General features: G+C 42.2%; 1 protein-coding gene across 1 annotated transcript in view; it reads right to left on the bottom strand.

The window, feature by feature from the left end:
- LOC146963900 (ryanodine receptor 3) overlaps window positions 1-26,340 on the bottom strand; it is a 141,932-nt gene extending 115,592 nt beyond the window's left edge. Inside the window, exon 1 of the mRNA XM_085767928.1 lies at window positions 26,104-26,340. Coding sequence (XP_085624054.1) covers window positions 26,104-26,151 — 48 coding nt within the window. The 5' untranslated portion in view covers window positions 26,152-26,340. The remainder of the gene's footprint in view (window positions 1-26,103) is intronic.
- Window positions 26,341-26,604: the final 264 nt, after the last annotated feature.

Raw genomic sequence — 26,604 nt, 5'->3', positions numbered from 1 at the left:
CTGCAGAGATACTCAGCCCAATGGAGGGGTAAAAAACGCTCCAGCATCTCTTTGTGTTCCCTCATCCAGAGGGTAAGACGTAGAGTGAGCTATACAGGTTTCTCCCCCTGAAGAAGCACTGCAGAGTGCCAGGAGCAAGTAGAAAGCTACAAAAAAAAGCAAAAAGCTTATGTCCTGCTATCAGGGAATGTCCGAAATATGTGTTTTCAGGCATGCGTGTAGTTACCTCTACTTGCAACCCCCATGAATTTCCGGCTCCTGCTATATATTGCATTTCTATACAGTTACATCGTTGACTCTGCAGCAACAGGGCTCAATAAAGACTGTGATATCGCCTTGTCTTTGCTGGCGTGGTGTGACGCAGAGGTTGTTAAAGAGGAATGAATCTTTTATGGGGATGGGAAACGCCACCCTTGTCAATATCAAATGAAAAGACAGAGACTTTGGCGCCTGTCCAACTGGATTTTCACAAGACAACAATTGCAAATGCACCTATGTGTGAAAATCCAACGCATTACTCAATTACACACTCCCAGTCGAGTCGATGAGATTCCTCACTAATGCGCATGTGTCCCTGGGAGTTGTACCACGGCCTAACGATCTGGCATTACAATTTCAGAAGATTGTCAAGGTTTGCCTAAAACTCAGTAAACTCTGAGAAAAGCACTCAACTTTCTCCCATAAAGCCTCAACAGTAGCAGATTGCAGCAGTAAACACTCCTCTAAATGGCTTATTAGGGGCACAGTGGGAAGACAGAGAACAATGGATATAATTACGGCAGATACCAGAGTTGCTTTTATGTAGGAGGAGAATGATTCACAATGTGCAGCAAAAGGTGGTAAGAATTCTTATGGTAAAATATTAAAAATACTGGCGCTGTGTCTGTGGTAACAGGTCTGTTGGTTGGATAAGCAGGGAAATCAAAGATGGTTGCACAGCATGCATCGAGCCAAACCATTTTTTCACTTGATGAATTTGGTGCCATTATTGCAACGAATGAGAAAAGATGTTCAGTGTTTGGTTTGTATTGGGTAAAATGCCGGCAGACACCTTGGAGGATATATTTGTAGTACTGTACACCCCTATCCCACACATTATGAAAAGACTGATAGAACCACTCTACACAAATCATTTTGAGCATTTCACAGTTTTCTCCCTATTGTTATTCCGTCAGATCTATACACTATTTTTTGGCTAACTAGTGAGACAGGAAGATAGACAGCTGAAAAACAGTAGCTAGCAGCTAGCTATGTGTAGCTATAGTGCTTCTATAACTCACTTACAGTATGCCTTTCTTTTTTACATTTGAAAAAAGTTCAGTCTTTTCCCCCTGACTTTATGCTAAACTAAGCTGACTGTCCTCTGGCTTTAGCTACACACAGCAGGCAAGGGATAGATAAGAGTGGCATTGATAAAGAAAGCAAACAAGAAACAATGCCTTTACTAAGAATTTAGCTGTCAAACCTCTGGCTCATATGAGGTAGAGAGGGACACTGCAGAGGATATCTGCATCCTGTATGGTGCGGGAAGGCAATATGATCATGGGATATGACATCGCTCAGAGAACTATGGCAACCTTAGGCCTTAGGCTTTAATCGACATGCATTCAGCTGTTTTGAGAGATAGCAATTCAAAAGATTATTTTAGAGGGACAGATTCCCTACTAGTGACTAAGGGACAGCCACAGCTTTGTGTAGTAGTAGAAGTAGAGGATTCAGAAACGCAGGCTTTTATGTGTGAGCCAACATAAACTGCCAAGAAGCAATGGCAAAGCAAAGCAGACACAGAAATGAGAGATGAGAAATGGCCCTGCTAGCTATGGAGGAGGCAGAGGCTAACAACGGGCTAACAGTCGCTGGCAGAGGCTGTGTGGCAAGTGTACAGTTAGCCTTATAGTGCTGGGTTAAAATTAAACAAGGTGGCAATGGAATGGAAAGGAAATAAGAAACAGAACAAGCAGCAGCAGTGTGAGGATTAAAAAAAACTGACTAATTGTAGCCTCCAAAGTTTTGGTGAGGTGTTTGTTGAGCATACATCTGAAATTTTGAAAAGTATCAAAATGGCAATATGACAGTGAATTGAACTTTCTACCAGTGAGTAGATACCAATTTGTGCAGTTTATTTCAGTAAATCAGGTCATCTCCATTCACGTTCTAACTAGATAGTACACACTATCATGCAAGCATTCAGGTTTTTCCCAAAGGTGTCTGAATTTAAGTAATTTAAATGCTGGCTACAGGAAGAAAAAAAAACTTGAATGTACTGAAATGTATCCAATGCATCTGAGATTTCCCACATTATGCAAATCCATATATGATGAGATTACATTTTAATATGATGATGTATGCTCGTTTTTGTGGAGTATTAAAAGCTGGTTTACATTTTATTTAGCTTTGTTTGTGTTTGGTGTTTTGTGTGTTTCCTCTTTAGCTATTTAATTAATTGCTAACTGAAAAGTTTGGGGACTGAATAGACATCATGTCATGTCATGTTCAGGTCATGTTCACTTGAAGTCTTTAAAGGGACAGTATGGGACTTTATTGGCTTTTTATTGAATCAAATATCGCTTTCATGAATATGTATTTCACTGAAGTGGAATCGCGCCCGCATACAAACGAGCGCTTTCTCGTACCTTAGAATGAGATGTTACAAGTCGTTACAAACATACAGGGGGGGGTTCACCGAACCTTCTCTGCCATGTTGAATCGCCATGTTTTACGTTCAGTGTCACCGTGGCCGTCAGTAACCACAAACTCGGGCCGCCGGAGCTTCTCGGCTCGGGGAGAAAGTTTTCCAGACAGCGCCTGTTAAAACTGTCACCACCGTGTAGCTAGTGTGAGGAAGGACGGAGGCACTGGTGTTGCCTTCAGGTGCAGTCAGAAACCTGAATGACGCCGTGAGTGACGCGGTCGGCAAATCGACTGGATGTTATTTTACTCGACGAGAGAAAGCCGGTAAAACGTGGGTCAGGTAAACAATACGACATCACCATGACAACATATTGTCACGCCTGTATTGTTTTGCCTCGTGCTGGCGGACCGTTTGTTTACATAGAGGCTTGTTTATCCTGATACATGCAGCGTGTCTTGTTTTTCTGACTTCTGCCCGAGTTTACGTAAACGCAACAGCAAGAATACGTGCCAACATGCAACCGCACCGCTAGATGGGGGTAAATGTCCCATACTGTCCCTTTAAAGCCAAGCCCCACTTGTATGCTGTCACGTATGAGTCCTAGCTGTTTTGCCTTTTCTTTCATTCTTGTTTGAATTGTGTGTTTTATTGCTGTGTATGTTTTTACATGTTTTCAAATGTTCTGTAACTGTACAGCACTTTGATGGAAAGTGCTCTATAAATAAAATAATAATAATAATTATTATTATTATTATTATTAAATATACTGTAATGACACACTGTAATGTAGAAAAGGCTTGATGTCAGTTAGGCCTACACTTCAGATTAAAAGTAACTTCTCCTTTCCCAATGTGAAGATTTGCTGCTTCAAACAGACAATTTTAATATTGGTGGTCTTTATTTGAAAAAATATGTTAATAATCAAAATAAATCTCTGTGACCCTTAACTTCCTAGCATATGCTGGAATAAGTAGCAGGTCAGTGGTGGTGAGCAAACTAAAAGTCCACATCAGTCAGCACTGTCACACATTTCCCACAGTCTGAAACTTGAGATTTTCAAACAGTAAGACAATAACAAGAGGGTCTTCTTTAGGAGGAAGCTTGCTCATTAAATATTCATGCTCTGAAACACCAGATCAATCAGGCCCGCTTACTGCATGCCACTGACATTACTGAGGAAATTTCTTCATTTGGTGGCACGATCAATATCTCATTACAGCGGCTTTACACTGGGTTGTCTCTAGGCCGGCCTGCTGGCTTCATTCCCTCTACATCACAGGGCCTATCTTATCTGTCCATTCCCATCATGCAAACACAGAGAAACAAGCATCTGCTGAACAACACTTCCGCTTTATACCTTACACCAACTTACTTTTCAGCAAGTTAGGTTTAAAAAAAAGTGCAACACAAAGGACTGTGAAAGAGTCTCAGGTGAGGCTAATGGGCTGTATGAAGTAAATCAATACTGCAGTAGGAATTGTAGGTTGTGTGCAGCATTACAGAGAGAATGTGTTATTTATCAATACCATGCTTACGTGACTTAACTTTACACTTTTAGTAAGTGAAAAACAAGCAGGTAAGAACCTCTATCGATCTATCAGATTTCACATTTTTCCAAACTTGTCAGAAATAAATGTATTATAAAAAAGATATGGTAACACTTTACTTGAAGGTGGCGTCATAAGAGTGACATGACAATGTCATAACAGTGTCATGACACAGTCATAAACGTGTCATAAACATTAAGTCAATGTCATTAGGACTCAAACTCTTGGACAGCTAATTCAGAAAAAAAAAAAAACTTCAAAATTTAAGACTTTGTAAAGTCGTGAAAAGACTTTTTAATACTTTTTAAGGGTCTTAATTTTCCCAAAATTGATTTATCGCCTTTTAATACTTTTCAAGACCCCGCGGATACCCTGCATTAACATATCATGAAGGATAAACTGACTGTCATGACACAATTATGACAATGTAATAATTTTTTCACATCACGTAAAACAGAAATCAAACATTTTTGAAAGCTTGAAATTATAAAAACAATTATACTGACAATAAATAAAAAACAAATCTATAATAACAGTGTCTAAAAACCATTAAAAAAAACATAAATAAATCATTCAATTTCCAGGTGGAATTTTATGTCAAGGCATGCCTTGACCTCAGCTGCAGCGCTGCAGTTGTAGCCGGGACGGTCTGCAGGCCCCGGCTACACTGGTTGTGTTCTGACCCAGGGGTGGGTTCACAGTCAGGTTTATTCCAGTATGATGGCGACATAAAACAAAATGGATGTGAGTGAATCTTCTCCTACCACAAAATAAATAAAATACATTTAGCAAGTAGTACATGGAGGACGCACTACCACATGCACACCACGCACACCACACACACACTCACTCACTAACGCACGCACACACACACACACACACACACACACACACACACACACACACACACACACACACACACACACACACACACACACTATGCCGGTACAATCGTCTCATATTACGTGCGCACCTATCAACTGGACGTGTCACACCCGCGTGCTTTGACGCCTGTGCAGCAGACAGCGCCTGACGTGTAATGTAGTTTCCTCATTGACTTATAATGGCCCCCCGTTCACGCGCACGTTCACGCGTGATGGCTGCTGCACGCCTGTATATGGCGAGTTTATTGTGCCAAATCATGGATTACCAGGAGAAGGAGAAGGAGCAACCTCCCCTCCCGTCGCCGTCTGAACGTGTGGATTTTTGAATGGGAGTGGATGGGACAGCAGATGAGAGACCGGCGGCGACGTCACGGCGAGTGCACTGAAGGAACGTGTGACGGCGGCGACGTGACGGCGGTGTATGTTAGAATTACCAACAAATTTACGCCTGCTCTGGACGTCTGAACTAAGTACGTCGTCACCACAAACGTGTGAAACGACGTGTGAAACTAACGTCGCCACCATTGACGTGTGAAACACACGTCGTTGCTACTACGCCGTCGTCAGACTGCAGTGAAGTTAGTTTTAAGTTGGATATTTGACAGACATTCACTCCTTCTCAACACATTAAAAATCCATATAAAATATAAGATGTGTTCAAATACAATAAAAACAGGTGTGTGTCATAGAGGAGGCTTAGCTCTACCCTCCTGTGTTGATTTTGAGTCAACAGGTCACATGACCTGGGAGTTATTGTGCTATAATGCTTATATTTACTGTATAAAATACATACAAAATTCATATAAAATATTATTTGTGTTTAAATGCTATTAAAACAGGTGAGTGTCATAGAGGAGACTTGGATCTTCTGTCCTGTGTTGATTTTGAGTCAACAGGTCACATGACCTAGGAGTTATTGAGCTCTAACGCCCATATTTACTGTATAAAATATATAAAAAATTCATGTGACCTGTTGGCTCAAAATCAACACAGAATGGCAGAGGTGAGCCTCCTCTATGACACACACCTGTTTTTATTGCATTTAAACACATTTACTATTTTAAATGAATTTTTAATATATTTTATACAGTAAATATGAGCATTATAGCTCAATAACTCCCAGGTCATGTGACCTGTTGGCTCAAAATCAACACAGGATGGTAGAGCTAAGCCTCCTCTATGACACCCACTTGTTTTTATTGCATTTAAACAAATGTAATATTTTATATGGATTTTTGATTTATTTTATACTGTAAATATGAGCATTAGAGCTCAATAACTCCAGGTCATGTGACCTGTTGACTCAAAATCAACACAGGATGGTAGAGCTAAGCCTCCTCTATGACACACACCTGTTTTATTGCATTTGAACACATCTTATATTTTATATGGATTTTTAATGTATTGAGAAGCGAGTGAGTGAGCGAATGTCTGTCAAATATCCAACTTCAAACTAACTTCACTGCAGTCGTCGTCAGTAGGACAATATTATAGGGCCTGGACTCGATTTAATCTAATTAATTAGAGGCTTTGTAATTAGGCTAATTAATCGAAATTAAGATTAGCCTAGGCTACTGTATTTAATAGCCTACTTAAATCACAGCATAAAGTGATTTGTCCCTGTGTGATGTCGAGGGACAGGTCAGGACAGTCTGAAGACAGAAATCTCTGAGTTTGAAGTCCTGGACAAGTCTGTGTCTTGACCACATGTCAGCTGATCAGCTGCAGCAGTGCAACTCCGCTCTTCTCAGCTCCACCGTGACCATCGCTTTTTTTTTTTCTTTTTTTTTTAATGATGCTCCTAAAGACTGGAGGATAGGCTATTGTAACCCCCCCCATCTGGTCAGACAGAGCTTTTTTAGATCAAGTATCATTTGAACCACGAGCCTTCTCATCCCCCTACAGTAGCCTAGCGCACAGCGTCTCCCAGACCATCATATGTAGCCTACTGTAAATTCTCAAAAAGGAGGGGGGAAAAAAGGCGAAAAGGGAGATGCCGGTTGTACTGGGTCAGGTCTGTCTCCAGGTTTCAGCAAATAAAAGCCGGTCTCAATTAGAAGCCGGGTCTGTTTTGTACAAGTTCTAGTGAATGAACAAAACCTCTGAAAGTGCTTAATTCCTGCTACAGTTCTTAAAGACCTGATGGTCCGATCTGATCCGCTATTGCGGCCAGACTCACGTGCATTAATTCTCGTCCATTCTCGAATTAATTATGATTAGATATTATTTCCCATCTTTGCTGAGCTGATTTGTTTTAAATGAAATAGCTAAAAGCGTCCCATAGATGCTTGTCTATTAACATAACCTACTGTGTGACTATAAACTACAGGTCCACAGGTAACTTATGCTTAGCTCATAACCTGTTATGTTCAGAGTTTAATCATAAAATCGGATATAAGGGCGCCGCTGTTTCACCATTTAACTCATTTACAGCTGCGTCACCTTTACTTTGAAAGTCCAGTGGAGCTGGATCAGAACGGAGCGTTTGTACGGAGGGAGAGATCAGCTGATCCGCTGCTGTTGACTTTCTCTCTGAGCGTCTCCGCCGAGAGTTGTCTCCACCTATGATGTTCTCCTCACCCGTTGAGCTGAGTGTCAGGAGGTCATTAGCTATAGCCTATATTTTACTTTTATATACAGTCACCACTGATAGAAGTTGTTCGCTCGCAGCAGGACGGATAATCAGATGGATAATCGGTAAAGTTAATAATTTCACTTAATGTGGCCGTGAATAAATTAATTCCGATGTGTCGCCTGTTATATTTCAGTGTTGCCCAAACTCAAATCTTGAATAAGTTTCCACTGTTTTCACATTTAAAAAGGTCTTTGTTTATGAGATTTGCTTGTACCTAGCTGCAGCAGCACCTAAAAACACTCACTATAACCTATCCAGCCTCGCTTCCAATAAAACACACACTCGTGTTATAATTGCGATCAGTGAAATATTTAACAATATAAAACACAATTTAAAATGACAGTTGATGTTGCTCCTAGTTTAAATGGATAAAGCTTCATATTTAAAAGTAGCGCAAGAGCTGTCAGAAAAATTAAAAGCAGCCTCCTCTCGCAGCAACACTGTTGCTTCAGGCTGCGATCGTGCTTTTTTTTTATATCGCTCATACTCTCTCCATTAAAACAATTGCACTCCTCTGGGCTGAAATCATAGAACTTAAACATCATAACAAGAACATTATTGATTACAAGCTCTGTCACCAAGAAATGTATTTTTTTTTTTTGTTAATTCTATTGTTCTCTCTTTAGTTAACTCTTATGCTGTCATGTGTAAATCTAGCTATTGTACTGACACCTGGAATGTCTGAATTGTCTGTTGTTCAATAAAGTTGGAAGAAAAAAAAGTAGGCTACGTCGATCCCCTCATTGTCACTTTCCCCAATTTACAGTAATTGAGTGAATTCCAGTCTTTCAATATTGGATTCACTTTTTGTTTTTCTTAGGCCTAAGCTGTGTTTTATATGTACTGACGGTGCTTTGTGCAGCTTAGGCAGTAGTAGCTACTTTTTACAAACTGCAGGTGTGTGTGTGTGTGGTGGGGAGGAGGGATGGGAGGAGGGATGGGGTGTGGGGGTGGGGGCGGCGGCGTAGGTGAGGCGACGTACTTATCAACACGTAGGTGAGGCGACGTACTTATCAACACGTAGGTGAGGCGACGTACTTATCAACACGTAGGTGAGGCGACGTAGTTCAGACGTCAATTCCACACGACAGTCTCCTTTGGCTGGGTAACCGTGGCACTATCCACCCCTCATACCTGTAATCACACTACGCGTAGTGACCACGTGTAACATTCATGCACGCATTAACGCTCGCGTGAAGCTGATTGAACATTTTTGTCAGGCGCTCACGCGTACGCGGAAACGACGTGCGCAAACTGTGTCACGCGTATGAGGGGTGGATAGTGCCACGGTTACCCAGCCAAAGGAGACTGTCGTGTGGAATTGACGTCTGAACTACGTCGCCTCACCTACGTGTTGATAAGTACGTCGCCTCACCTACGCCGCCGCCCCCATCCCTCCTCCCATCCCTCCTCCCCACCACACACACACACCTGCAGTTTGTAAAAAGTAGCTACTACTGCCTAAGCTGCACAAAGCACCGTCAGTACATATAAAACACAGCTTAGGCCTAAGAAAAACAAAAAGTGAATCCAATATTGAAAGACTGGAATTCACTCAATTACTGTAAATTGGGGAAAGTGACAATGAGGGGATCGACGTAGCCTACTTTTTTTTCTTCCAACTTTATTGAACAACAGACAATTCAGACATTCCAGGTGTCAGTACAATAGCTAGATTTACACATGACAGCATAAGAGTTAACTAAAGAGAGAACAATAGAATTAACAATAAAAAAAAATACATTTCTTGGTGACAGAGCTTGTAATCAATAATGTTCTTGTTATGATGTTTAAGTTCTATGATTTCAGCCCAGAGGAGTGCAATTGTTTTAATGGAGAGAGTATGAGCGATATAAAAAAAAAGCACGATCGCAGCCTGAAGCAACAGTGTTGCTGCGAGAGGAGGCTGCTTTTAATTTTTCTGACAGCTCTTGCGCTACTTTTAAATATGAAGCTTTATCCATTTAAACTAGGAGCAACATCAACTGTCATTTTAAATTGTGTTTTATATTGTTAAATATTTCACTGATCGCAATTATAACACGAGTGTGTGTTTTATTGGAAGCGAGGCTGGATAGGTTACAGTGAGGTTTTTTTTAGGTGCTGCAGCTAGGTACAAGCAAATCTCATAAACAAAGACCTTTTTAAATGTGAAAACAGTGGAAACTTATTCAAGATTTGAGTTTGGGCAACACTGAAATATAACAGGCGACACATCGGAATTAATTTATTCACGGCCACATTAAGTGAAATTATTAACTTTACCGATTATCCATCTGATTATCCGTCCTGCTGCGAGCGAACAACTTCTATCAGTGGTGACTGTATATAAAAGTAAAATATAGGCTATAGCTAATGACCTCCTGACGCTCAGCTCAACGGGTGAGGAGAACATCTGTAGGCGGAGACAACTCTCGGCGGAGACGCTCAGAGAGAAAGTCAACAGCAGCGGATCAGCTGATCTCTCCCTCCGTACAAACGCTCCGTTCTGATCCAGCTCCACTGGACTTTCAAAGTAAAGGTGACGCAGCTGTAAATGAGTTAAATGGTGAAAGAGCGGCGCCCTTATATCCGATTTTATGATTAAACTCTGAACATAACAGGTTATGAGCTAAGCATAAGTTACCTGTAGTTTATAGTCACACAGTAGGTTATGTTAATAGACAAGCATCTATGGGACGCTTTTAGCTATTTCATTTAAAACATCAGCTCAGCAAAGATGGGAAATAATATCTAATCATAATTAATTCGAGAATGGACGAGAATTAATGCACGTGAGTCTGGCCGCAATAGCGGATCAGATCGGACCATCAGGTCTTTAAGAACTGTAGCAGGAATTAAGCACTTTCAGAGGTTTTGTTCATTCACTAGAACTTATACAAAACAGACCCGGCTTCTAATTGAGACCGGCTTTTATTTGCTGAAACCTGGAGACAGACCTGACCCAGTGCAACCGGCATCTCCCTTTTCGCCTTTTTTTTCCCCTCCTTTTTGAGAATTTACAGTAGGCTACATATGATGGTCTGGGAGACGCTGTGCGCTAGCCTACTGTAGGGGGATGAGAAGGCTCGTGGTTCAAATGATACTTGATCTAAAGAAGCTCTGTCTGACCAGATGGGGGGGTTACAATAGCCTATCCTCCAGTCTTTAGGAGCATCATTAAAAAAAAAAGGAAAAAAAAAAGCGCTGGTCACGGTGGAGCTGAGAAGAGCGGAGTTGCACTGCTGCAGCTGATCAGCTAACATGTGGTCAAGACACAGACTTGTCCAGGACTTCAAACTCAGAGCTTTCTGTCTTCAGACTGTCCTGACCTGTCCCTCGACATCACACAGGGACAAATCACTTTATGCTGTGATTTAAGTAGGCTATTAAATACAGTAGCCTAGGCTAATCATCATAATAGTGTAGGCTACTGGCACGAAAAACCATTTCTATTCTCACTGTTCTCAGGTCAAATATGCTTAATTTCCATTAATTAGCCTAATTACAAAGCCTCTAATTAATTAGATTAAATCGAGTCCAGGCCCTATAATATTGTCCTATAATTCCTACTGACGACGACTGCAGTGAAGTTAGTTTGAAGTTGGATATTTGACAGACATTCGCTCACTCACTCGCTTCTCAATACATTAAAAATCCATATAAAATATAAGATGTGTTCAAATGCAATAAAAACAGGTGGGTGTCATAGAGGAGGCTTAGCTCTACCATCCTGTGTTGATTTTGAGTCAACAGGTCACATGACCTGGAGTTATTGAGCTCTAATGCTCATATTTACAGTATAAAATAAATCAAAAATCCATATAAAATATTACATTTGTTTAAATGCAATAAAAACAGGTGGGTGTCATCGAGGAGGCTTAGCTCTACCATCCTGTGTTGATTTTGAGCCAACAGGTCACATGACCTGGGAGTTATTGAGCTATAATGCTCATATTTACTGTATAAAATATATTAAAAATTCATTTAAAATAGTAAATGTGTTTAAATGCAATAAAAACAGGTGTGTGTCATATAGGAGGCTCACCTCTGCCATTCTGTGTTGATTTTGAGCCAACAGGTCACATTAATTTTTTATATATTTTATACAGTAAATATGAGCATTATAGCACAATAACTCCTAGGTCATGTGACCTGTTGACTCAAAATCAACACAGGATGGTAGAGCTAAGCCTCCTCTATGACACACACCTGTTTTTATTGTATTTGAACACATCTTATATTTTCTATGAATTTTTAATGTATTGAGAAGGAGCGAATGTCTGTCAAATATCCAACTTAAAACTAACTTCACTGCAGTCTGACGACGGCGTAGTAGGCTAGCGACGACGTGTTTCACACGTCAATGGTGGCGACGTTAGTTTCACACGTCGTTTCACACGTTTGTGGTGACGACGTACTTAGTTCAGACGTCCAGAGCAGGCGTAAATTTGTTGGTAATTCTAACATACGCCGCCGTCACGTCGCCGCCGTCACACGTTCCTTCAGTGCACTCGCCGTGACGTCGCCGCCGGTCTCTCATCTGCTGTCCCATCCACTCCCATTCAAAAATCCACACGTTCTGACGGCGACGGGAGGGGAGGTTGCTCCTTCTCCTTCTCCTGGTAATCCTTGATTTGGCACAATAAACTCGCCATATCACGCGTGACAAGAAGCTGCGTTCGTATGAAGCAGATTGTGCACGTCTGTCTGTCACTGTTTGACTAATGTTGTTACGCGTTCACACGTGCGTGCGGTCGCAGAATCTATTGCTGCGCAGCCGGAAGTTGATCTGCCCGGTGTGCACCACTAATACGAGATACAGATATATAGGCTGTTGCATGACATGATTTATTTGTTCAATGTAGACAGAGAGAATAATCCGTGTCCCAGCTGGCCACAGCGGCCGGCCGGAGCCACTCTCTCCACACCTTGCGTCTGAGCCGCTGTGGACCGTGGTCCATATGCCATCCCCGGACCAAGCTGCTGCTCCGCCCCGCTGACCAGGCAGCTCACAGCGGCAGTGGCGGCTGCGGAGACGTCGCTCCCCGGTCCGGGACGGAGCGATCCGCTGTAGGAAGAGGCCGCTGCGAGCTGCCTGCTCCGCGGGGCGGATCAGCAGCGTGACCCGGGGAACTCTGGTGCAGGGATGGCATATGGACCACGGAGCTCCGGCCGGGGGGTGGGGGGGGAGCGGACGCAAGCGGGGGGTGTGGAGAGAGTTGCTCCGGGACCTGGCCGCTGTGGAGCGAAGTTTCCAAATATCATAATAACAAAACAATAGAAAAGTCAAAGACTTAATTTTCCACGTTATTCTGTTTTTGTTTTAAAACAGAATAACAGAAAAACAAAGTTTTTTTTTTTTTTGGTTTTGAAACGGAAAAACGAGGAAACCAAAATCAAATTACGGTCAAATTTTGATTGTCTTTTTGTTTTTGATCTTAAACAACACATTAACGCCGATGACAGACCGGAAATGTCTGAACTCCAAATAAAAGCCCAGTGACTCCTGTTATAGCCACAGACTGTAGATGAATGGCCTATAAAATCTTTTTTTTCTTTGTAACTGTTGTGTTTTGAGCACATGGATACATTTTCACAGCTGTGTTTATTTTTTCACACAAGCTGATCGTTAACTCATCTTCCTCATGTACTGTTCTCCTCGCTGCGCTGGGTCTCTGTCTCCGCTGCGCTGTAGCGCTTTGCTTTGCTTCCATTCAGTCAGATCATTTTCACAGCGGACTTCTTTGCAGCCTGATCCATCTGTTTGTGTACCTCTGTGTAGGCTCCACCGTGCCATGAGACAAACATGCAAGAAGTAGCGCAGTTTATTGTGTTTCACCGGCGAGGAGCTGTCATTACGCGCGACCATTACGCACGGCGATTCCCCTCATCTAAGCTGCCAATTAGAGTGCCCTGTGCCTGGAAGGGAGCCTGATGAAATCCCGGACTGTAGCCGAGGTCTGGGACTGGATTTCATGTGACTGAAAAGAGTAGAAAAGAACCATAAAGGGGCCGCTGCCACCTGCCAAATATGCCCGGGGTTGGAGACCTCAGGGTCGGGTTGAGTCTCTGAGAAGAGCTGGTCTATCACCCAGCCCCATGCAGCATTATTCCACAAGGTGGCGAATGTTACTGCAGCAGATCGTAATATAGCTATATTCCTCAAATAACAAAACAATCAGTCAGTATTCAATTAATAGCCTGGTCTCATATAATGGCGTTCAAGCCATATATATATAAAAAATTTAATTAAAAACTATCTGCCGCCGCCTGGGACAAACTGAGGAGGAAATGTTCAGAAGCTCTTTGTGGACTGTCTGTGAAGACTGACTGGAGTGAAGCTGACCTCATCACGCTGTGAAAATGCTCTGATTGACCTGGGAGCGAAGCGCTGCAGCGTGCGCAACGGACAGACCGAGGCACGTGAGGAAGATGAACTAATGATCTTGGCCGCTAATGTGTAAAAATAAACACAGTTGTGAAAATGTATCCGTATGCTCAAAACACAACATTTACAAAGAAAAAAAAGATTTCATAGGCTATTTATATAGGCTACAGTACAGTGGCTATAACTCAATTCACTGGGCTTTTATTTTGAAGTTCAGACACTTCCAGGCTGTCATCGGCGTTAATGCGGGAGTGAAGCTGACCACCTCACCCTCTGCTTCAGAGAGGGACAGCCTGTCCGGAGCCCGGTTGGGACCGGAGACGGGCCGCAGAACACGTTGTGAAAATGATCTGACTGAATGGAAGCAAAGCGAAGCGCTACAGCAGCGGAGACAGAGACCCAGCGCAGCGAGGAGATGAGGAAGATGAACTACTTAACGATCAGCTTGTCACTCATGTGTAAAAATAAACACAGCTGTGAAAATGTATCCATGTGCTCAAAACACAACAAATACAAAGGAGAAAAAAAAGATTTTATAGGCCATTCATCAACAGTCTGTGGCTATATTTTATTTTATTTTCTTTTATTTTGCAGTTCCGACACTTCCGGTCTGTCGTCGGCGTTAATGTGTTGTTTAAGATCAAAATCGAAAAGGCAATCAAAATTTGACCGTAATTTGATTTTGGTTTCCTTGTTTTTTCGTTGTAAAAACAAAAAACAAAAAAACAAAAAACCAGCCTGATACGTACACGGACCCAGCTGGAGATGTGCGTTAGGTTTGTGCACCTGAATAGCTGCACAGAGGCTGCAACACTGTCCCGGCCGAGTTTTTTTCTTTTTTTTTTTTTTTTTACACTTTATTAATAATTATATAGATACTGTAACAAAACTGTCGAGCCATCAGGAAGGTTGAAATTGAAATATCAATGCAGAATCAGTGTCAACCATGGAGCATAAAAAGACATGACATCACTGAGCCTCCTCCTGTCTATAATATAATTATCTCATGGGTCTTTTCCTTTCTCCTTTTCCTTCTCCTTTTTCTCCTCCTTCTGCTTCTTCTTCTCCTTCTTCATTTCGTCCGGCAGGCAAAGTCTGGCTCACTGCTGCCTCCCCTGGTTGACTAAAATGAAAAGGCCAACTACATTACACGTTCATGTTACGCAAGTGGTGCGCACGGTGCAGATCAACTTCCTGCTGCGCAGCAACAACATCTGCGACCGCACGTACGTGTGAACGCGTAACATAATTTGTCAAACAGTGACTGACAGACGTGCACACGCTGCTTCATACGTACGCAGCTTTTGTCACGCGTGAAATACAACCTGCGCGTAACAACGCACGCACGCGTAACAAAGTAACCATTCGTGCACACATGCGTCGCTGCGCGTCTTTCCGGTTGTTTTGGCTTTGATTTCACCTCATACACACACGCACGCGCACACACACACACACACACACACACACACGTACAGGGAGAAATCGCGGCAAAATAACTTTCTCTCTCCTGCTCAAAACGGTTCTTAAAACATGCTACTCGACAGAAAACACCACAAACACATCTCCAAACAGTTTTACATTAACATTCTTTCGATAAATTAGCATTAAGATTAAAACTCATTAAATATAACTTTTTCGTCCTGGAGCCTAAACTACATTACCTCAATCAGTCAGGAACAGTGCAGACGGACTAGAGTGCCTATAGAGAGAGAGTGGCGCCACCTCCGTTCACTGCAATGGTTCAGTTTTTTCACAGCAATGGCGGCGCATGGAGCCCCTCAAAAGTTCCCGGAAGTTAGCATAAGCTAACCGCCGCTCAATGTATTCCAATGGAGCAGCTGGTCGGAGCAGCACTTGTTCAAGGTAAAATGTTTAAAAAATGGCATTTTCATATCAGTAGTGCATCTGAATTAAATCGACATGAGTAATTAAGTATGTTGGCGGATTATCCCCGTCTAGATTTGAATATTTAGAGAATATTAACAGATAAAAGTTTAGGCTAGCACTCTGGCTAACGATAGCAACACATGCAACAGGCTGCTAAATGTAATTCTGTTCTCTAAATATAACTTAATCCAACGCTGTCAATTGTCAGACTAGTAGTGAGGTTAATGTATAGGGAGTGTGATTGCAGTTAAACATAAAATTAATATCATTGAGGCTGCGGAAAGATGGGTGAAGTTTATGATATGAGGACATTCTGGACTGCTGTCTCAAACATGGGAAAATGTTCTGATTTGCTAATTTATTTGTTAAACCACTGACTGATTAAAATACACATCTAGCCATGGCATGTTCTCAAGTAATCATACTAAACATTATATAAACTATTGGTCATATTATTTGATACACCTGTGCAACATCATGCAGTGCAGTATACCAGCTGTGCCATAAATTCTGCTTTCATAAATTTTATACATGTTCAGTTTTTGTTGACATCAGAAAAGTAGTGTTCATTGTACTTTATGTTATTTGTTGAGATCATTGTGTTGGACTGCATTATCTCAACAATTGTTGCTCATATTTTGCCTTCAAGTATTTTAATGGAGAGGAACACTGTTGAATGTAATGCACCCCAGCACAGCAGCATCCACTATGACTCCCGTAATAAACAGCAACTAGTGACTAGTGATCACCTTTTTGACTATGTCAGCTATAACTAGAAATATATATTTTTATAAATGAAGAATGTATGGGCCAGAGCAATATATAGTTAATCAATAATCATAGACATTGATGCTGTACATCAGGAGAACTGAAGAGTAAGGACCAATGATCTTATAGCTCAGGAGTGATGATGACAAGGATGTAACATGTCTCTTATGTGTTAACTGTTTCACCAGATGTGGGACAACAGCCATGAAGAAGAAATGCCTGCCTGGTGTTGCTGGATGTGTCACCTATGTTTTATTCGACCCCAAAGGATTTCCACATGGCCTGCTTAGGGCTACCCATGTCGGTGGTGACATTTATTACATGTAGCCCAATGGATTCTGCCCTCTGTTGTCGTTGCTACTGTTTTAGGAGCTGTGATTCTGTGATTCTTCTTGCATTGTTTTTTCCTGTTCTGCTCTGTTAATTAAAAAAATATTAAACTTCCCAGTGGCGTGGTATTTGAAAGTGTGTGAAAGAGCAAATTGTTTGAATATGATTACCTCACATATTTTTTTTGTTGTTGAAATCTAGGTGTTTAAATTGCTCCTTCTGACTTTAGCCAGCCATGCTTTTCTCCTGTCCCTGTGTTTGGGGAAGCCATACATGTGCAGGCCTTTCTCCAAGCGACTGGAGTATCCCCGTGCAGCACAGCATACCATGGTGAAGACTATATTCAAGGACAACACAGCGGAAAGGACGCAAACAGCTTGACATGCTGATCTGTTTGACTTCTGTAGATCTGTTTTTAAGGAATTTATTGTGATATTAAGTGCACTGGGTAAAACATGACTGTTTTATTATGCATCACTGAGTACAGTAAGTTTGGGATAAGTATACAGTTAACAAATAGTGATAAAATTCCTCATTCAAGTCTGAAAGTTTGATAAAAACAGAGAAAATGCTACGATTTTATTGCTGTTGATGACTGTAGGGGTTAAGTAAACTTAACACAGTTAAAAGTAATTAACACAAGCATATAAATACCGCAAAACAAAGCATTTATTGACCGTTATTTAGCAATTATCTGGGTTTTCCTATTGCTTTCAATTGCCCGCCAAGCACTTCCGGGAACTTTCTGAGGCTACATGGACCACGTGATCGGCCAGCATTTTGAACTTCCGTTGTCGCCACTCTCTCTCTATAGGCACTCTAAGACGGACGAGAGAAGGGAGCTACATGCGTCATATCCGCGAACTTTCAAAATAAAAGCTTGGACTAGTAAAAATGAAAGAAATACAAAAATAAATCCATGAAAGTTTGAATTATACTGCTTTACATAGGGATCTTTGTTACTATAATTCAATAATTCTATTTTTGTGGATTTATTTTTGTATTTCTTTCATTTTTACAAGTCCAAGCTTTTATTTTGAAAGTTCGCGGATATGACGCATGCAGTGTTTCCCCCAGAAAATTTGTTAGTTAAAGCAGATATCAGTGGAATGTTTTTGTTAATATAAGTCCTAAATAGTCCTATTTTCCGTCAGCAATCACTTACATGAAGTATTTCAGCCTAAACACGAGTCTCTCCGTCACTCTGCTCTGCTGTAACCCGAGGAGAAAATTTTCCTTGTGGGATACTGTGTGTGCAGCCAAGGGATGCGCGTGAATGTGGTGACGTAGCACGAGGACCAATTGATGCCTGACAAGGGCGGGGGCTGCTAACTCATGGTGCGTTCAAGGAAACTCGTACTTTGTGTTTTTCCTTCCTGTGAAGTCATACCAGTTCGATCTGGTACGAGTTCACGGGTCGGAAGTTACGAGTGGCCGTTATAGGGAACTTTCACAGACAACAGGACGGTAAAAACACGAGCTACGGGTTACCTGGAACGCTACCAAGTCGTAGTTGTGACTTGAAGCTGTAACTTACGGTTTCAAAAGCCTGCCTTGAACACAGCATTAGCCGAAACGGCCGTGCCACTGATATCTGCTGGTGGTGTCTGACCTGTCGACGGGGGGGGGGGGGGGGGGGGGGTGACGGTTGCGCGGATCTGTTGACGGGGGGGGGGGGGGCGGGGCGGATCGATCGTCGGGGGAGGGACGCGCTGCTGTTATGCATGCACGCTCGCTTCTCTGTGGTGTGTGTGTGTGAGAGGATGCAGCCATCGTCCGACGGGGGGGGGGGGGCGGCGAATATCGCTACATTTTTTTTTTTTTTAAGACGTTAGTTTAGGCGGCAGCTCTTTGTTGTTAAGGCGGCCGCCTTACGCCTAGGATCCACTGGCGTCAATGCGATTTCTTGCCGGACGCGACGCCTCCAAAAAAACGGACGCTTCGGTAGGCGGGAACACAGACCGGCGAGTTAACGGACAGTGGACAAGCAGACCCCCGCCCCCCCGAGCTGTTCTCTATCTCGCTCCCCATTGGACAGTGACCCTGCGTCGGACGCGTTCATTTGCATAAAGTTGAGCTCCGGTCAACTTTTGGACGCGCCGCAACTGCTCGAACGGACGCGCCGCCTACCCAGAATGCTTTGCGGGCGCGTCATTAACGGTTTGACGCGTCCCATAGAAAATGAACTGGCAGCCGCGTCGCGTCGGACGAAACGAATGCCAGTGGATCCCAGGCGTTAACAGGAAAGCGCTGCGGGAAACCCTGACGCATGTAGCTCCCTTTCTCTCGTCAGTCTGCGCTAGAGATGGGATTTATGGCTCTTTGAGGGGAGCCGGATCTTGGTGAGCCGTTCCTTTCAAAGAGCCGTTCAAAAAACTGGCTCATTTGACTGATTTTTTAAATATTTATTAAGTTTTAAGAAGCCAGCCTGGTGGTAACTCATTTTATCTTGGAAATAATGGGGTGAGATTTGGAACAAAATAATACAAAATTAGATATCCCACTAATATCTGAGTTTGCACGCCACTTACGTAGCCAATGCGCTGTTCCTGACTGATTGAGGTAATGTAGTAGGCTCCGGGACTAAAAAGTTATATTTGATGAGTTTTAATGCTCAATTAATAATCATTATGTCAACAAAACAGAAAATATCTCATTAATGTCAAGTTGTCATGACAAGGGCCTTTTCTGGTAATGTCACTTTGAGTAATGTCAAGTTGTCATAATAAGGACATCCCAAACAAATTTAATGTCAAGTTGTCATGACAAAGACAACTTCTGGTCATGTCACCTTGATTAATGTCAAGGTGTCATAATCAAGACAACCAAAATAATGTCAACTTGTCATTACAAAAACGAATGACACTTAATGACAACAGTCATAAATGTTTAATGACATTGACTTAATGTTTATGACACGTTTATGACTGTGTCATGACACTGTTATGACATTGTCATGTCACTCTTATGACGCCGAAAAAACTGAAATAGCAGCACTCACAAAGTAAACTTGAAATATTTATTTAACATACAGCAGTGCCTGACGGACGCGTTTCAGCCCTTGGCTTTCTTCAGCGTATGATTGCTGAATGGGTGTGACCCATATATATAACCTCTCGGACCTCCCTCGAAAACACCAGCTGATAATCAATCAATCAAACACTTAGTCAACAAATAATCATCATCACATGACATAGAAGATTATGCTACAAGTGGCCAATAGGTATTTGAAAACCTACACCATACTTAATAAGATGGCCACACTACATAAAGTCACATATTGGATCAATATCACGTGGTGAACAATACAAGATCAAATATGTCAGATCTAATGCATCGCATAGTAAACACTAAGTGTCAAACATCTTGGAATAATACTTAGATAAGAATAATAGGTTAATAACGGTATACAAATATTAAAAGGAAACGAAAAAAATCGAAAAAAAATGGGAAATACATATAAATCCACCAGAGTCCTCTAAACAGGGATCCTTAGTGGTGACCCATGAAAAACTATCTAACAATCAAAATCAGGCAGATGAAGCTGCATACTCACATTGTTCAACACCTGCATGCAGACAAACAAAACCACATACAAACAATGCTCAATGCGTGTACGCAGACCTGTTCGCTGGTCATAGAACATCCACATAATTAGTTACAATATTCACAAAATTCATAAATACCTAGAAAAATCTACACAACATTCATAAGAAACAGGACAAAGACAGCTCTTCATTTAAGCCTCTGGGAAATTCGGTCTGTAAGTGATGTATCCAGTAAGCAGTAGAAGTTTCTTCTCTCTGTCCCCTCCTCTCGGGGATGGTCTAACTCTCTATCCCCATAAACCGTAGGCTGCAAACACCGTGGCCGGCCTGATTAAAATGTCTGGCAACCGGAGATTTTTCATCCCCATTTCTTATGTTGCTTTTATGTTCTGATATTCTAATCCTCAGTTCTCTTTTTGTTTTACCAACATAATATAGACCACAAGGGCATTTTAATAGGTAAACCACATGTGTGGACCGACATGTGACTCTGTCCCTGATTTTTAATTTTTTGCCCGTGTGGGGATGCAAGAAATGGGGATGAAAAATCTCCGGTTGCCAGACATTTTAATCAGGCCGGCCACGGTGTTTGCAGCCTACGGTTTATGGGGATAGAGACAGTTAGACCATCCCCGAGAGGAGGGGACAGAGAGAAGAAACTTCTACTGCTTACTGGATACATCACTTACAGACCGAATTTCCCAGAGGCTTAAATGAAGAGCTGTCTTTGTCCTGTTTCTTATGAATATTGTGTAGATTTTTCTAGGTATTTATGAATTTTGTGAATATTGTAACTAATTATGTGGATGTTCTATGACCAGCGAACAGGTCTGCGTACACGCATTGAGCATTGTTTGTATGTGGTTTTGTTTGTCTGCATGCAGGTGTTGAACAATGTGAGTATGCAGCTTCATCTGCCTGATTTTGATTGTTAGATAGTTTTTCATGGGTCACCACTAAGGATCCCTGTTTAGAGGACTCTGGTGGATTTATATGTATTTCCCATTTTTTTCGATTTTTTTCGTTTCTTTTTAATATTTGTATACCGTTTTTAACCTATTATTCTTATCTAAGTATTATTCCAAGATGTTTGACTCTTAGTGTTTACTATGCGATGCATTAGATCTGACATATTTGATCTTGTATTGTTCACCACGTGATATTGATCCAATATGTGACTTTATGTAGTGTGGCCATCTTATTAAGTATGGTGTAGGTTTTCAAATACCTATTGGCCACTTGTAGCATAATCTTCTATGTCATGTGATGATGATTATTTGTTGACTAAGTGTTTGATTGATTGATTATCAGCTGGTGTTTTCGAGGGAGGTCCGAGAGGTTATATATATGGGTCACACCCATTCAGCAATCATACGCTGAAGAAAGCCAAGGGCTGAAACGCGTCCGTCAGGCACTGCTGTGCGTTAAATAAATATTTCAAGTTTACTTTGTGAGTGCTGCTATTTCAGTTTTTTCTGTATTTTGATTTTTGAGCCGGCACCCAGTTTTATTTTTACATTAGAGTCGAGCACGCCATTCCCTTTGTACTCTTATGACGCCACCTTCAAGTAAAGTGTTACCAAAGATATAGAGAAAGTGTAATATTCAAACGCAACTTTTCGCATCCTCGAGCACATTCAGTGACAGCTGGTAAAAGCATATGCCAGAAAAACAAGATGCTAACAATATGCATCATCTGAAAAAAAAAAAAAACTTAACAAAGCTATTTCTGGAGTTAATATCTGTCCTCAAATCTGCACCATTATGCTCAAAATGCTTTTTGGTCACTAATGAAACTGAGCTATTACTCTTTTAATCCAAGCATGAAATGACAGTAGACCTCATCATAATAACATTAAAGCTCCCCTCCTTAGTGTCGAGTAGGATGCAATAATGTGCCGAACTGAATTCCCATCAGTGGGAATAATTTCATGCTAATCTCTAATAATTATACACAGGGCAAGTGACAGAGTAACAGGAAGAGCCTAATATGAAGCAAGTCACGCATACTTGTGGCGCTAAGACCTCGGTATCAACTTAGATATAGAACATGGTACAAAACTACTTTTAAGTGTGTGATGAAAGGTTGGCATAAACCTGGAAACATGTTCATCACACTTTCTTCTAAAAGTAATGCAGCCTAACTAAAGACGCTTCCATAAGGTTTTATAGTAAAAAATAATCTATCTATCTGACTGTTCACTGCAGATCAAGGGCACCTTTCGATGCCTCTAGGCCAGCATGGAGCTGTTAGATACAGCTTCCACCCTCCCAGGATCCCTCACATCACCATTTCAAACATCACACAGCATACACACACACATACCAGCACATGTCAATAACAGGCTAAATCACAGCGCATTGCGATTAAGTAATGAGGTAAATGTTGAAAGTGGGGAAAAAGTGAGAAGTGATATAGGAAATATGATGAAAGTGAAAGAAGAAAAGAGCAATACCGAGCAGACGAGAGCAACGGTAACAAGGGATTGAGAAAGAGAGAGAAACAGGGTGTTCACAGAAACATGAGTAGGTGAAGAGGCAGCGAGTTCTGGCAGTGATAGCATGGGCACACAGCATAGCCAAAATCGTTGCTTTACTGCTTTATGTGTTTTGTACTAATGTGGATCTTTTTTATTTCTTTTTTTTGGGCCTGCTTGTTTTGGTTAGTTGCATGACTTCTACTGTGTTGCCGCATTGACAGTCATCGCCTGGATGCAAAGTGAGACCGGTGCCTTCACATAAACAAGCCGAGCGCTGCCACAGTGCATTAGTCACAGCCCTAGTCTGGCCTTTTCAAAGTCGCTACTCCCACTCAAACTGCTAATAGATCACCAGAATTTGATATTCGCCTAGCAGGGATCCACACAACAGAGGGGTTGCGCGTGTGTGCACGCGCATGGACGATCACATCGCATGCTGTATCATGTTTTCACTAATAAGTGGCCTTCTGGTGAGATGGTTATGTTAATTAAAACAAAGTTCCTATAGAATATGCAGACTTATTAACCTCTATGCGCAGCCCCATGCACCCTCTGACATTAAACAGCAGTTTGGGGGAAGCTTTTCTCTGAGTCTCCTGGCTCACAATCAGCACTGTTCCTCTTCCTGTAACATCAAATTACCCATGGCTGAGATATCCTCGCTCGTTCCCTCTCTTCCTTCCCTTTCCTCCCACTGAGTTGGGTTTATAGGCAGCAGCAGTCCGGCGGGGGTCATTTCTGCAGCCGCTCCTGGGAAATTACTTTGTGTTGTTAGAGAAAAGGCAGTTTGTGAACTGCTTTATCAAGCTCCTTGACTCCAATAACAGGCAACATTTGGATGCCGGCTCAAAATATAGCCTGTATATATCCTTGCAGGCTGTTCGCTACTAACTGATAAGATGTAAAAGCGAGTTTGGAGCCGGAGGTTGTGTATGCGAGTGTCTGAATGAGCTTATGTGTGTTCAATCTGAGCATTTGTTTCTGCGGGACTGACTTCAAGCATGTACTTTAGATAAATGCGTGTCTATATGCATAGTACAGAGTCGTGTGTGGATCTGTTCTCTTCTTGTACACTGAGTAGTTCAGCTGTGCCTTGCTTGGGCTGATGAATAATTTCTGCACTGTGCTCTGCTGTGGCACGTCTGGTGCAGCCTGACTGCACCACACAGCTACAGCTCTGCATTTGCATTCAACACACTCTCACACACACACGCACGCACGCACACATAGACACAGACGCTTATGAACACCAAGCTCACACACTGCGCGCCCCCTTCCCAACACCATCCAGCCTGTCAGCTGCTTCCCTGTGTGGAGGGATGCAACAAGCTGCTGAGCCCTTTTTAAAGCTACAGCAGTTTCCTGTTTCTCAGTGCCACCTCACTTCTTCTCCCACTGTTACATCTGGAGGGAAAAAAATCTTCATTGTAAACCCAACAAATGGGACCAAAGCAGTCAAGCTATAGCAAAACACAAAAAAACCCACTGATTCCACAAATCGTCTGAAGTCTGAAGTTTGCCCATTATAAATGTTGATTGTGGATTGGTCGTATTTAAGTTCGACCCCAGAAAAGAGAAAAAGCGGTGCTGAAATGTCAGCTTTTTTTTTTCTTTGGAGTGGCAGTCATGCTGATGTGGTGACCTCTGTGTGCTGTGGTTAAAGAGGTTGGGGGTACTGCAGCAGGAGGAGGAACCTTCTGAGGGGAAGGCAGGGACATTTTAAAGATCACTGCCATTCATGTGGATAGGAAATGTGAATTAGTCAAGACACCATCACGTATGTTATTGTATTTCTGATACCTTCCGACAGCGTCACAGGCCTACATTGTGTCTTCTTGGATCTCTTTTGAGATGTTTGCACTGTTAGTTGTTAGGAAAAAGGTGGTTGCTTTGCTACATGTGTTTTGAACCTGAATAAATCATCAAGAAACACTGAGAGAATCCAACAATAAATGACTAGATTACTATAATTCACTTTAAAAACACCTCTGCTCAGTTTGCCTCAAGTACAACTGGCTGTGCATCAGTGAGCAGCTTAATAAAAGGGAAAACTCCAAGCAGCAGTTCCAGTGAAATGTGCAACCAAACACCTCCTACTGTCTTGGGGTCTATTTGGAAGACCTCCAGCGCCACACTGCTTCATCTATCCTAGACCAGTGTGTATTTTCAGACATGATATCCCTCTCAAAGCGTTTTACCATAGATGAGCTGATCACGCCATCGTCTATCTCTGTAAAGACTTTTTCAAACACTGCCAGATTATTTCCAAGCATCAACACTCATCTTGAGCTAAGTGGCAAATATGTTCATTGTAGTGTTGTACCAGCCTGTGCAGTCTAGCTTTTTTATGAGCATACAATAGAGTCCGTCTACACTGACTACATGTCCAACAAGTAATCTGGTTTGAATGCATCAACAGTGTATTTGTTACAAAATACTGTAGTAGCTACTCATACATTTGCATAGACCATTGCTGCTGCACAGGAACCCTGGGGCGACTGTCTGGACAGGCAGGCTACATTATCAGGCTACCACGTTTGAATATATTACCCAGCATGTAGACTGGTTGCAAACTCCTTTCATCCTCAACGAGATTAAAGTGATGCTACACGAACAATTCAAGCTTCTAATGCCGAGTTATTTAAGTTACTGTATGCCCTGGTGTCTGTACCTACTGTCAAACTGTAGACAAGGTTGAAACGGTGCACATGTAAGTTTTAGTTGACATGAGAAATAGTGCTGTCAACTTCTTGAGACAGAGACTGCAGAAAATACAATAGCTGTCAATGAGCGATGCGCAAAAAGAATAGGGCACGATCACCGCCTCTAAGATCTGCAAGAAGACACGAGGTTATCAAAGACAGTGAGGATAAAAAATATATAAATAAATAGAAAAGCATCTGAGGGAAAGGCAATAATCGACTGTAATGATCCCACATGCGCGGTTCCACGAAAAAGAGACACATATCTCCACAGCCACCAGAGCAGCGCTTCAAGTGCAAGCGGCAGGAAATGTACTTACAGTCCTGAGGAACTGGATCTCATCCTCTCCTTCTCCACCTTCAGCCATGGCTGCAAAGGAGCCCGTTCAGACTCGGGAAGCCTCCGCTGGCTCCTCTCTCCTATCGATATTAGCATATAGCTAATCCACGGACCGTATACGGCGGGACAGACTACCGCAGCATGTGTCACTCAAGTCCCTGTGCTCAAGCCCCGCTCACCGCCCGGAGGAGTGTGTGTCAGCATCGGTGGGCTGGAGCAACTGGGGACGGTGTGGAGAGGAAACAGGGAGAAGCCAAGTCGCGTAGCCAAGTCGCGTAGCCAAGATACAGCAGCGGGGTCTTTATCTTCGACGTCACCGGCAGACCTTATTAATACAACAGTGAAAGCGCGAATATTCAAAAAAAACAAGTGTGTTATCTCAGACAATTGAACCTCTTGCTGATGGTTGGTTCGTAGCCTTTTCTTTCTACGGAAAACATCGCATTTCCACAGCGCTGCTGGTCCAGATCAGCACCACGGC

The sequence above is a fragment of the Trachurus japonicus genome, chromosome 22 (genome assembly GCF_045865225.1).
Source record: "Trachurus japonicus isolate A0001 chromosome 22, Traja_1.0".
Taxonomy (NCBI): domain Eukaryota; kingdom Metazoa; phylum Chordata; class Actinopteri; order Carangiformes; family Carangidae; genus Trachurus; species Trachurus japonicus.
Note: the sequence above shows the minus strand (reverse complement) of the source record. Positions and strands in the feature narration are given on the sequence as shown.